This window comes from Pristiophorus japonicus, chromosome 3 (genome assembly GCF_044704955.1).
Source record: "Pristiophorus japonicus isolate sPriJap1 chromosome 3, sPriJap1.hap1, whole genome shotgun sequence".
NCBI classification, from domain to species: Eukaryota; Metazoa; Chordata; class Chondrichthyes; family Pristiophoridae; genus Pristiophorus; species Pristiophorus japonicus.
Genome location: NC_091979.1, coordinates 269,682,533 through 269,695,963, shown reverse-complemented (window position 1 = coordinate 269,695,963; position 13,431 = coordinate 269,682,533). Strand labels below are relative to the sequence as shown.

The 13,431-nt window shown below is 45.7% G+C and overlaps 1 protein-coding gene across 1 annotated transcript in view; it reads right to left on the bottom strand.

Moving 5' to 3' along the window:
* Positions 1 to 619: 619 nt before the first annotated feature.
* The window catches only part of htra1b (HtrA serine peptidase 1b), a 64,625-nt gene continuing 51,813 nt past the window's right edge, over positions 620 to 13,431 (bottom strand). The window contains exons 8-9 of the mRNA XM_070876705.1: positions 10,300 to 10,395; positions 620 to 2,254 (exon numbers count right to left, since the gene is read on the bottom strand). Of these exons, the coding sequence (XP_070732806.1) occupies positions 2,086 to 2,254; positions 10,300 to 10,395 (265 nt within the window). The 3' untranslated portion in view covers positions 620 to 2,085. The remainder of the gene's footprint in view (positions 2,255 to 10,299; positions 10,396 to 13,431) is intronic.

Here is a 13,431-nt window from a genome sequence, read left to right as displayed (position 1 = left end):
GCATTGCTCCCAGGACCAATTTGAATGTAGCACACTGGAAGTGCCAGTGCTGCAACATCTTCAGCAACATCTTCCTATTGGGCCTAATTCCCATTGCTCAGGTGCGCACAGGATGCTGTATTCAAGCGACCAAGAGCAATTCTGGCGCTGGCTGTGTCTTAAAGACAACAGCAACCTTAAAAGGTAAGGTTAAATGAAAGCCTCATGAGAGCGCCTGAAGGATTTATAATTTGACAGGTACTGAGAACAGGATTTGAGCAGACAGCTTCTGAAGACTAATGGGAAGATTTTAAATCCACTGATGTCTGTTAGAAGCTGTGAGTTATTTGCCTGTGGTCTCCACATCTATTTAAAGGTGCTGTCTCCCGTGAATGGGTTTGTGCTGCTGCACCCTGACTAGGGTAGCAGCAGCCCAGATACCCCTGCAGTCGGCCTTAAAGGGAGTTGGTAAAGGGGCAACATCACAATGCCAAGTCGTAGATGTGGAAACAGGAAAGACAAATGTGGATATGATGAATGATGGAGCAGGAATGGGAGGAAGCTGCCGGATTAATCATGAGGGGTGAACATTGTCTCCACCACCAAGCGTAAAAGACAAACAACATTCTCCAACTAGCACTGAAGCAGAAAAATTAATATTTATTCAAAGAATAAACAATAAAGACCTTTCTTGACAATGCAAGTCTGACCCTTTATTCAGACATCATCGAAAGAGCAGATCAGGAGGCAGTAGCACCTGTTTTTATGGGACAGTATTCCCCTGATCTGCTCCCTGTACAATGAGAGAAATTCTGTGTGCAGAGCTATCCGACATTCATTTACATGTAATTTACATTTCTGCACACTTTTCAGATATAGTCAGGTGCAACCACCTGAAACACCAGAGAGGAAGTTCAGCTGCAGTGCTGTTCAGGACACAATGTGGAAAAGGATTAGCACCTATGTTTCCTGTGTTGCATGCATTTTTGAGGTGCTATTTGGGAGCAGGACAGAGAAAAATATACCGTGGTATAAAAGTGTTTTCCTTTAAAATATTTAATGGCATAGAAACCTTGGCCACACAAAGCCCAGCTTCAGTTATGTGTTATCATCAGTTACTTTTGGTCTTAGCCCTGGACCCTCTCCCAATCTGTACATCAAACTTCACCTGAAACGTTTTAACTAGAGGTGGGCAGTGTACACGCACACCACCCAGGATCTCACAGCAGAAGTAGGAAGTAGGACATAAAATCACTAAGCACTGAATCTGCCCCATTGGATGGGCAATCTCTCTGCCTCCCCACTCTCTGAATGTAAACCCCCAGCAAAATAATACTGGGATGTGCGTGGAGTATACCTGCCGACACCCATGTGTGGAAGGTAAAGTGCTCATCTACAAATGAGGGAGAAAATAAGAGGAAAATTCACCCTCAAGCCACTCTCATGCAAATGGCTAAAAATGGTTTTGACGGAGTGATGGAGGGTTCCTCAATATCTCAGCCTCATGGGATAGAGAAAACACAGACTGCGAGGGGGGGCGGAAATTAGAACGTTTTTGTGTGTATTCCCACATTTATTTCACAATCCACTTACCCATACGGTGGATAGCCTGGTCACTGCACTCTGGTATCTATTGGCAGAAAAGAGGCTGTGCCAACATTTAAAATCTGCCAGGCCCATACCAGCAATGTCACATTTCTTATTTGCTGTCACAGGGTGAAAATTATATAACTGCATTGCAAGAGATTTGGTGCCAATATCAATCATGATAATCCCCAATCTTATGAAGTGGAAATTCTAGCCGAGTGAATTGCTCACACTGACATTTTAAGGAAAATAGGTTACAATAAAATCAAGGTGCAAAAAACATGAAGATGCATCAAGGAAATGCATGAAGGAAACTGATTTCTAATTGACAATAGCTTCAGGATCATCTCAGCTTGTAATCACAACATAGAATTATATCCAAGCTGTAGATATTTCCTGATGGTGTTCTGCAGTAGAAATATCAACAGGTTTATAAGCGATTATCTAGAGAGTGCATTCATCCAGTAAACATCAAATGCTTTGTTGTTTTATTCACATAGGCAGGAGACCCAGCTCACTTTAAGGTTCAATTTCTTCAGACACAACATTTATTATCACATCTTCATTGCTTCGTCGGACAACTATTGTCAGGGATGAATCCTTTTTAATAGCTTCGCTGACATCACTGGCAGAAGTTACCAATTGATTATTGATACTAATAATCACGTCATTGTCCTTCAGGCCTCCACTGGGAAGAAGAAAAGTAGAGAATAATTAATTATTCTGGATTCATATTGCACATATACAGACTCAGTGACATTGGGCCCCAAGTTTCGGGCCGCGCCTAGAACGGCGCAGCCCCGACCTGGACGCCCGTTTTTCGCGCCACAAAGTGCGCCTAAAAAAAACTTAGGTTCTCCGGCTCTCTGCTGGTCCTCTTGAGTCAGGCGCGGCGCAGCACGAGCAGTTGGGGGCGGAGCTAGGTCCCTGCACTGAAAACAGTGCCGGGACCTCTGTACATGCGCGCTACAATGGGCGCGCATGTGCAGTAGCTCCAGGCGCCCAAAACTCTGTGGGAGGGGCCCGAAGCACGCAGCCCCTAAGCCTTGGCCGAATGACCTCACTGGGGCTGCGTGCATAAGGCTGCCTCCCACGCCCAGCTCCTGCTTCCTCCCGACCCGACTCCCGCTCCCCGCCCCCGGACCGGACCAGACCCGACCCCCTGGACTGGACCCGACCCGCGCTCTTTCCCCCCCCCCACCTGACCTTCCTCTCCTTCCTTCCCTCCCTCCCTCCCCCCCGCAACCTGAACCGACCTCCCTCCCACCATCCCCCCCCCCACCGACCCGACCCGCGCTCTCAACCCCCCCCCTCCCACACCCGACCTGACCTCCCTCCCTCCGACCAGAACCGAACCGACCTCCCTCCGCTCCCCCGACCTGCGCTCCCGACGCCACCTACCTGTAAATCTGGTGCTGGAGATGGGCCCTGCCCGAAGTCTTGAGCCTGGCCAGGCCTGGCCCTTTCAGCCTCCCCACCCCTCTTCTCCTGCCTCCCCACCCCTCTTCTCCTTCCCCCCCACCCCTTCTCCTTTCTCCTCCCCATCCCCTTCTCCTTTCTCCCCCCCCCTTCCCCTTCTCCTCCCCCTGCCCCCCCGCTCTCCCTCTACCCCCCTCCTCCCCCTCCCTCGCTGTCAGAAACACAGAGACTGACAGACAGAGAGTGAGAGACACTCACAGACAGACAGAGAGACAGAGACACTGACAGACACACTGGGGGGGGGGGGGGCAGTCCAGCACCCTGTTGGAGGGCTCCCGGTGCTGCAGTCGGTAAGTAGAAAATGTTTTATTTATTGATTTAAAAAAATTATTTCTTATTAATTTTTTTTGATTGATTTATTGGTTGATTTATTGATGTTTTTAATCATTTATTATTGATGATGGCTCTTTATTTGTAAAACTGAAGTGTTTAATGTTTGTAAACTTCCCTTTAACCCCCCCTCCACCATTCCCTACGCCTGATTTGTAACCTACGCCTGATTTTCTAAAGTGTAGACAAGGTTTTTTCAAGCATACAAAAATCTTCACTTACTCCATTCGAAGTTAGTTTGGAGTAAGTTTTCACTGACGAAACTTTGGAAACAGGCATAAGTGGCCGGACACGCCCCCTTTTGAAAAAAAAATTCTGTTCCAAAGTGAAACTGTTCTAACTGACTAGAACTGGAGCAAACTAAATGCCGAGAATTTGAATTTCTAAGATACTCCGTTCTACACCAGTTACTCCAAAAAATCAGGAGCAACTGAGGCCGAAACTTGGGCCCATTTTACTGTTCTCTACACACACATGTTTTTGTATCTACCTACACCACACAAGCTTTCTCCAGCCAATGGAAGGAAGAACTACACAAGAGCGTAAGATAAAGATGAGGAAGACCATTCGGCCCATCTTAGCTCATCCAAGCTAAAAATCTCTCCATCATGACCTCCAACTGTTCCTTAAATGATACTCGAGTTTTTTTTACTCCACTACACTACCGAGAAATTTATTCCATATGTCGATCACTCTTTGCACAAGTGAGATTCTTCTGGCATCAGTCCTAAATTGATAGAATTGAGAAGGTATTTTTTTCCTTTTCCTAGTTTGAGCCTGTATCTAATTTACATTAATTACAAACAATTCCAAACCAGGAGGGTAGCTGGCAATAAAAGAGCTGAAGAGTAACGGTCACTTAATATGGTGGAGGTGCATTGTCAACATGAAACATGATCCCCATAGGCAACTGGCCAATTAAGAGAAAAACCAAACAATCCTGCAGGTTTTTAAAGGCCTGTAGCATCTTACAGCGGAGGTGCTTTTTTGGTGGCAGAAGATGAAGCAACACTATGAAACTGCAAGAAAATGTCTGTGGGCAACACACGTTCCAGCAGAACCCGCGGGCCTTCGGATGTGGAGGAGCAAGTGAACAGAAGAGAGGAGGTCCTCTTCCCTATGGGATGATGGCAAATGGGTTTGAGAGAGGAGGCGCATGCATTAATGTCATCAGCATTTTTGACAGAACTTGGCTGTGGTGCCATAGGAAATCTGATGATCTTACTAAGAGTTCTGAGATAAGAACTCCTTTCACGTCTCTGGTACTTTCTGCACAGCCTTTGCATCAGCACTATGGGTCCTTCTCTTGCCCACTTGCCTTGAATCTCCAAGACAGCAGGGAACACTTCACCAAATATCCTTTCAGTATGCACTCAAAGCCCTCAAAAGTTGCTACTACCCTTGGAACTACTTCTCCCTCTTGAACTCACTTGTTGCTTCTTCCTGTCATCATGCACATTATAATAAGTTTGCTGATAAATGTTGGAAACCCTTACACTTTGTTCACAGAATAAACTGGCACACAACAGAAAGAAGACAACAGGAAGGAGGCCCTGCTACTCTGCAAACACTAACATCTATAGTAGTAGCTACCATCAAAATCATTGGGAGAGACAGAGCAGTCAGCATTGGAGATGGCGAGACTGGAGGCCTAGCATAGCACCTTCCCTTCCTTTTCTCTTTCTACACAACTCTTTCAGTCACACGGTTGGTTACACATTGAGTATGTCAACCCGATGGTGAATGCGTTACCACTGATCTGCTCGTGCTTACTCTCACAACTACACTTTAATGCTTGTCCCTCTTCAGATTTTTGAGGACAATCAGATGACTCAGACACGTCAGTTGCATTTGAGCAAATGGCTGCAAATGTAAAGGTCCAGAGAAAGTCAAAAATCCACCCTAATCACAGGAGCTGGTAACTAAATGACTAAATGGACAATTGTTAATAAGCTTTTTTTAATCAATTTCAGTTATGTTATTTTGTTTAACTATATTTATTTTTAATTAATCTTTTTGTCTTAATCTCCATACTTTTGTAAGTAAGAAACATTTCACAAGCTTTTATTGAATAGATAAATGCAGAAGGTATTAATATTAACTGTGGGAAATGGCTAACACTGCAAAAGATTACATTCTTTACGCATTCCAAGCATGCCAACTTGTTTTGATAAGTTTCAAGGGTAATGCTTAGTATTTATTGTAACATCTAGTGTCAAGTGGAAGTAGGTTTCATCCTAATCTTACTGGGAAAGAACAGTGGGCTAGAATTTCCCCGAGGATCACCCATTTAACGGCCAGTTACCACCCGTTTTGGTCAAAAATGTAAATTACTGCCCATTTCACCTCCGATTATCGCCTGCGGTAATTTTGGCCTGCGATTACCGCCGGCGTTGCTGAAAATTGTCCGCCCACATTTACTGCCCAGAACGCGCCCAAAATTCCCCCCCAGCATTAATTTCCACCAAAAAGTATTTTTTAAGGTTCGCTACCACCCGTTATCGCGCCGATCACAACGGCCCATTTTTAAAGTACCTACCTGACTTGGGTCCAGCATTATGCAAGATTGAGCATTGCTAGCTGGAATACAAACTTCATTCAGAGTGGAGATTGCTAGAAACTTTTCACCATCATAACAGGCTGGGTTGATCACTCCAACTGTTCCATCTTCTCCAATTTATTTTACATCACAAAGCGAGAAACTTTGGCCCCAAGTTTCCATATGATTTGCTCCTGATTTTTAGGAGCAACTGGTGGAGAACGGAGTATCTTAGAAATCGGAATTCTCCACATTTAAGTTTTCTGCAGTTCTAGTCAGGTAGAACAGTTTCACTTTTGAACAGAATTTTTTTTTCAAAAGGGGGCGTGTCCGGCCAATGATGCCTGATTTGAAAGTTTCCACAGTGAAAATGTACTCCAAACTAACTTAGAATGGAGCAAGTGAAGATTTTTGTAGGTTTGAAAAAACCTTGTCTACACATTAAAAAATCAGGCGCAGGTTACAAATTAGGCGTCCAGAACGAGGTTGGGGGGGGGGGGGGGGCAGGGAAGTCATTACATTCTACAATAAATCCTAAGTTATACTTATACAAATAATTCCAACCTGAATAAAAATTTATAAGCAAAGAAAAGATTAAATAAACCATGTTCCTACCTGTGTGAAAGTGCTTCAGGCAGGCCTTTCAGGCAGGGAGAAGGCTGCAGGAAGCCTCAGAAGTTGAGGCAGCCGTTCCCGATGGCAGGGGGCGGGGGGAAGGCAGTGAGGGCCTGACCGACGGCAGCTGGGGGGAGGCAGGGAGAAGGCTGCAGGAAGCCTCCCAAGTTGAGGCAGCCGTTCCCGATGGGCCCGACCGACGGCAGGGGGAGAAAGCTGCAAGAAGCCTCAGTGCTGATCATGGAAGGGCAATGTGGTTTTATTAAAAAATGTTAAAAATTGAACAGCGACAAAGAACTACAAAAATGGGCGAGTGTCAATATTCCCTTCACACTGCGCGTGCGCGAACGCTCCAACGCGCACGCGCAGGGTTGCCACAGCACGAAAAAAACTCATTTAAATGGTACCCGCTCCCTCCTACTTACAAAATCGGCGCGAGTGGTAGGCTCCGCCCCCTGGGCGCCGCGCCAAGCAGACATCGAGCTGCAAAGCGCTCGAGAATAGCGCGTTCTTTTTCAGGCACCGTTTTCGGCACGAAAAACGGCGCCCAGCTCGGAGGGGTGCCTGTTTTGCCGCGTGTGGAAACTTGGGGCAGTCATCTAGACACTAATCTGACCATAAATGGTCACCAATATCATGACCTGCAACAGCACAACTCAAACGAGGCACAGCTCCAACAGGGAAACTTCAGATACTTTTGTGTTTTATTCTTCCGTCCTACTCTTCTCTGTGCATGTGCAAGGTCACCCTTGACCCGAAATCGCAGGAGAATGACCGCGCATGCGCAGAGAAGATTTTCTGGCCGTTTCTGACTCCCTTACTAAAGGTAAGAAGATCGCTGAGTTTTATCCAGTTTTCGCCGCCCGCTCCTGTCATGTATTCAACTTTAATTGTAACCCATGTATAAGCTGACCTAAGTTGTACACCTTGAGAACATTGACCACAAGGGGGTGAACTTGTGGGAGACACTCCTAACCTGGGCTTTCAGGTATAAAAGGGGAAGCTCCACCCACCTTCATCACTCGAGGTCTTGGTAATAAAGGTAACTGGTCACAGAGTGACCTTCTCTCAAGTATGGGCCTCGTGTGCATTTATACTGTATAGTAAGGACTTATCAGCTCCAGTCCGCTATCGCTAGGCTTTGCCAACGTCAACATCGAGGACCCGAAAACCGTGGGAGCGCACACCAGTGGTATTCCGGCAGTTAAAAAGATGCAACCATCGGAATACCGCTAAGGATCCGCGCCAGTGATCGGAGGGGAAATTCTAGCCCTTTGATTCCATCACAAAAGGTGAATTTCAAATGACTATTTCCAGACGATTAAGTATAATTAGAGTGATTACATCTACTCCACAGAAAGCACAATGACCTAATGGAAATTAGGATTCATATATTTGCTTTAGAACTTATTAGAATCATAGAACATTAAGGACAGAAAGAGGCCATTTGCCCCATCAAGTCTCTGCCAACGTTTGTCTGCACTTGGTCTAATCCCTGTTTCCTGCTCACTCCCTGTACTCTTCAATATTCCTCTTTTTCAAAGAAAAATCAAATTGCCTTTTAAAAGTAGTTATGGTCTCTGCTTTAATAATGGTTATGGCACTTTCTAACCACCCTCAAGATTTTTTCTAATCTCCCATTAAATCTTTGTGATTATCTTAAGTTTGTGCCCTCTCGTTATGGTTATGGGAAACAGGCAGGAAAGTGGAGTTGAGGCCAAAATCAGATCAGCCATGATCTTATTGAATGGCAGAGCAGGCTCGAGGGGCCAAATGGCCTACTCCTTTTCCTATTTCTTATGTTCTTGTGGCTTGGTGTCAAATTCTGTTTGATAAATCGCTCCTTTGAAGTACCTTGGGATGTTTTACTATGTTAAAGATGCTGTATGGTACAAGACAGAAAGGAATGGAGTATCAGAAGTTGGATATGCTCACAATACACCATTGTGTTTTCCATTTATTATTGTTATTGAATATGATAGCATTCCCTTTTAATTCATACTGATATTAAAACTTACTCAAGTATGTGCATTTAGAAATGTGAAAAAGATTATTTTATATGGCATTGGAGTCATCATCGGAATTGAGGAAGACTTGCTTCCACTCTTAACATGAGTTCTTAGGCGGCTGTACAGTCCAATACGAGAACCACAGTCCCTGTCACAGGTGGGACAGAAATTTGTTGAGGGAAGGGGTGGGTGGGACTGGTTTGCCGCACGCTCTTTCTGCTGCCTGCGCTTGATTTCTGTATGCTCTCAGCGACAAGACTCGAGGAACTCAGCGTCCTCCTGGATGCACTTCCTCCACTTAGGGCGGTCTTTGGCCAGGGACTCCCAGGTGTCAGTGGGGATGTTGCACTTTATCAGGGAGGCTTTGAGGGTGTCCCTGTAATGTTTCCACTGCCCACCTTTGGCTCGTTTGCCGTGAAGGAGTTCTAAGTAGAGCGCTTGCTTTGGGAGTCTCGTGTCTGGCATACGAACTATGTGGCCTGCCTGATTGGAGTACAAGTATAATGGCTGTACTGCTGTTTCATAAACAGGCAAAATTGTTGTTTATGCAAAATTGAGACAGTTGAACAAACTTAAAAAAAAAATCTATTATACAATGTCCAAGAACTATCTGACAATATAACTAAGCTTGCACGTGCTCAATTGTTCCTAAATGTTTTAATGCTAACCTTTCTGATATGACACAGATGACTTTTACTGAAACTACAATGATGTACATAGCTGATTAGAATATCCATTATGCCAACCTCAAACTCCTACACACTCCCGGATATAAAAATGACATATTTCTCTCTGTACGAGTTTAATTTTCAATGATTCGTCGGAGGCACCAAGATAATTTGCTGTCATTCCAACACCCAAATCTTTGCTCAGCACTTGTCTAGTTTTAAATGGCTCCACGTATTTTAGCATCATCTGTTTCATTTCAATGTAACTTGGTCTATACACAAACCACTGAGATAGTTTCCAGAATGTTGATTGCGGTGATGGGACTCATCTGCCACCACATCAGTGTGATATACTATTGGGTAAGAGCTGGAAAAATCCAGAAGCTCAGCTTATTTTAAAGCTGCAGCAATAAGGGAAGAATTCCTTTGGTGACTACTTAAGAAGACACATAAACGTAGATAGGAATGTTTTTGCAATGTCATTCTGTATAGTGATCAGAACAATTGTTCCCTTTTATGTTGCTCAAGCAACTTCAGAAAATTCCTACGCACTGCAGAATTTTTAATCTACACATGCTCAAATTAGCAGAGGCTGGTTAATTTAGTGACAGGTGCCTAAAATATTTACACAACCTTCTCTGGAAGCTAATTTAAGACTGCTAGAACAGATTTATCTTAAAGCTTTTGAAAATTACCAAAATGAGACCTTCGGGCTGGATCAAGTTTTCAGAGATAAGCTATAGCTTTTTAAAAGAGGGAGTGTATTTTGTGCCACTCTTCCTCCCCACTTTTCATGTAAAGTATCAACTTCAAATACAAGTATGCATCATATAACATTGACATGATTGGTGCAAAGGCATCAAGTCCTTGAGTGCTTTCCACATTTTATTTATTTTAATTTTAAACTTAAGGAAAATTATGCAAAATGGTTAAGAATGTTTCTGGTTAGAAGTACATTTGAACCTAATCATTATTGGATAAAAGTTGATGCAACTCCATACTTTGCACATTGAATAGCTGTCTAGAAGGATTCAGAATGAGGACTCAGAAGTACTGTAAAATAAAACATACGGAAGTTATTTCCTTTACTTGCCTGGAAGCTGGTGTTCGTGGAAGGACTTCGATGATATAGGCTCCAGCATTGACATCCGGGAAATCTTTCTGGCGCAACTTCAGTTCCTTTGCAAGACTGAAAGACAATCAAGACTCAGCAAAACTTGTACGAATCCAAATAGAAATCTGCATCAAATTTCCTGAACCAATGACGACAGACAGTTTTATCTTTCCATGACCACAAAAAGAATTTCCACCATTATGAGATTAAATCCAGATGCTGAGATAGGATGGGTTATTATACATGAAGTTAATTTTTAGATGCTACACATTATATTGTGGTACTACTCAGGATCAATTTATTTCACAAATCAAAAGCCAATGAATATAATGCTAATGATCCTATATCTGCTATCGGCATCCCATTAATTTTGATTGGCCAGTCACATATACTTCTCTGATTGGACACTTGGTTTCACTCTGACCTATTCAATCGGAGATAGAGCATACCAAGCAATGATTGTTCTTCTCAGCACTATAATGTTTCCTCCAATCCATCTACTGGCCCTCTCCTCATCTACATGCTGCCCCTTGGTATAATCATCTGCAGACACAGGGTCAGCTTTCACATGTATGTTAATGACACCCCATTTCTACCTCTCCACCACTACCTCTGGTTTGTTAGATGACTGGTCAGACATCCAGACTTGGATGAACTGCAATTTCCTCCAGTTTAACATTGGGAAGACCGAAGCCATCATCTCCGTTCCCCCACAAACGCTGCACTCATGTCAGCTGTGGCTCAGTGGGTAGCACACTCGTCCGAGTCAGAAGGTTGTGGGTTCAAATCCCACTCCAGGAACTTGAGCACATAAACCTAGGCTGACACTCCAGTGCAGTGCTGAGTGGGTGCTGCACTGTCGGAGGTGCCGTCTTTCAGATGAGACGTTAAATCGGGATCCTGTCTGCCCTCTCAGGTGGACGTAAAAGGTCCCATGGCACTATTTAGAAGAGGAGCAGGGGAGTTATCCCTGGTGTCCTGGCCAATATTTATCCCTCAATCATCACAAAAACAGTTTATCTGGCCATTATCACATTTGTGTTTGTGGGAGTCGCTGTGCGCAATTTGGCTGCCACATTTCCCACATTACAACAGTGACTACACTAAAAAAAAAGTAGTTAATTGGCTATAAAGTGCTTTGAGACATCTGGTAGTTATGAAAGGCGCTATATAAATGCAAGACTTTCTTTCTTTTACTCTCACGACTGACTCCATCCCCCTCCCTGGCCACTGTCTTGGGTTGAAACAGATTGTTCACAACCTTGGCATCCCATTTAATTCTGAGCCCCATCCATCTCTATTACAATGACTGTTTACTTCCACCTCCATAACATCACCTGCCTCCAACCCTCCCTCAACCCATTTGATGAAACCCTGGTGGGCCAGGGTCACGGGCTGAGTGGGGCCTCCCGGGGGGCATTGCCCAGCTGGGCACACATCGTGCACCTGCGAACCCAGTGTTCCAGGTCTGAGTCAATCCCTGGCCACCATACATGTGATCGGGCAATGGCCTTCATTAACACGATGCCAGGGTGCTCGCTGTGGAGTTCCCTGATGAACGCTTCCCTTCCTTTCTGGGGCATGACTATCCGGCTGCCCCATAACAGGCAGTCGGCTTGGATGGAGAGTTCATCCATCCGTCTCGGAAACGGCCTGACTTCCTCGGGGCACGCCCTGTGTGCGGGCGCCCAATTCCCAATCAGGACACATTTCTTTATCATGGATAGGAGGGGGTCCCTGTTGGTCCAGAGTTTGATCTGTCGGGCTGTGATGGGGGAGCCCGCAGTGTCCAAAGCCTCAACGGCCATGACCATCTCGGCGCTCTGCTCCGACACCCCCTCGGTGGTGGCCAGTGGGAGCCTGCTAAGTGCGTCAGCGCAATTTTCGGTGCCTGGCTGGTGCCGTATGGTGTAGTCATACGCAGCCAGCGTGAGGGCCCATCGCTGTATGCGAGCTGACGCATTAGCGTTGACAGCCTTGCTATCGGACAACAGGGATGTTAACGGCTTGTGGTCAGTCTGTCTACCGAAAAGGTACTGGTGCATCTTTTTCACACCGTACACACACGCGAGTGCCTCCTTCTCGACCATGCTGTATCCACGCTCTGCCTGGGAGAGTGACCTGGAGGCGTAAGCCACCGGTTGGAGTCGGCCGTCATCGTTACCCTGCTGCAACACACACCCAAACCCATAGGATGACGCATCGCATGTTAAAACCAGTTTTTTTTACAGGGGTCATACAAAGTCAACAGTTTGTTGGAACACAGCAGGTTCCTCGCCTTATTGAAAGCCCGTTCTTGACAATCCCCCCAAGACCATTCACACCCTTTACGGAGGAGCATGTGTAACGGCTCCAACAATGTGCTTACGTTCGGCAGAAAGTTCCCAAAATAGTTCAAGAGTCCCAGGAATGATCGCAACTCCAACGTGTTGCCGGGCCCGGGCGCCCGGCGAATCGCCTCAGTTTTTGATTCAGTGGGCTGGATCCCATCTGCGGCAACCCTCCTGTCCAGGAACTTGACCTCTGGGGCCAAAAACACGCACTTGGCCTTTTTCAGCCAAAGCCTACCCGATCCAATCAGCGTAGTACCTCCTCCAGGTTGCGGAGGTGTTCCTCAGTGTCTCGACCCGTTATAAGGATGTCGTCTTGGAATACGACCGTTCCAGGGATAGACTTGAGCAAGCTTTCCATGTTTCGCTGAAAGATAGCCGCTGCCGAACGAATGCCAAACGGGCACCTGTAGTAGACAAATAACCCTTTGTGCGTCGTGATGGTGGTCAGAAGCTTGGAATCTTCCGCTAGTTCCTGAGTCATGTAGGCCGAAGTAAGGTCCGGCTTCGTGAACAGCTTTCCACCTGCCAGCATGGCAAAGAGGTCCTCCGCTCTCGGAAGCGGCTCTTGGTCTTGCAGCGACACTCGCTTGATGGTGGCTTTGTAATCGCCACAAATCCTAACCGAGCCATCTGCTTTGAGGACGGGAACGATGGGACTTGCCCCGTCACTGAATTCAACGGCCGAAATTATGCCCTATCTGAGCAGCCTGTCCAGTTCACTTTCAATTTTCTCACGCATCACGTACGGCACCGCTCTGGCTTTGTGGTGCACTGGTCT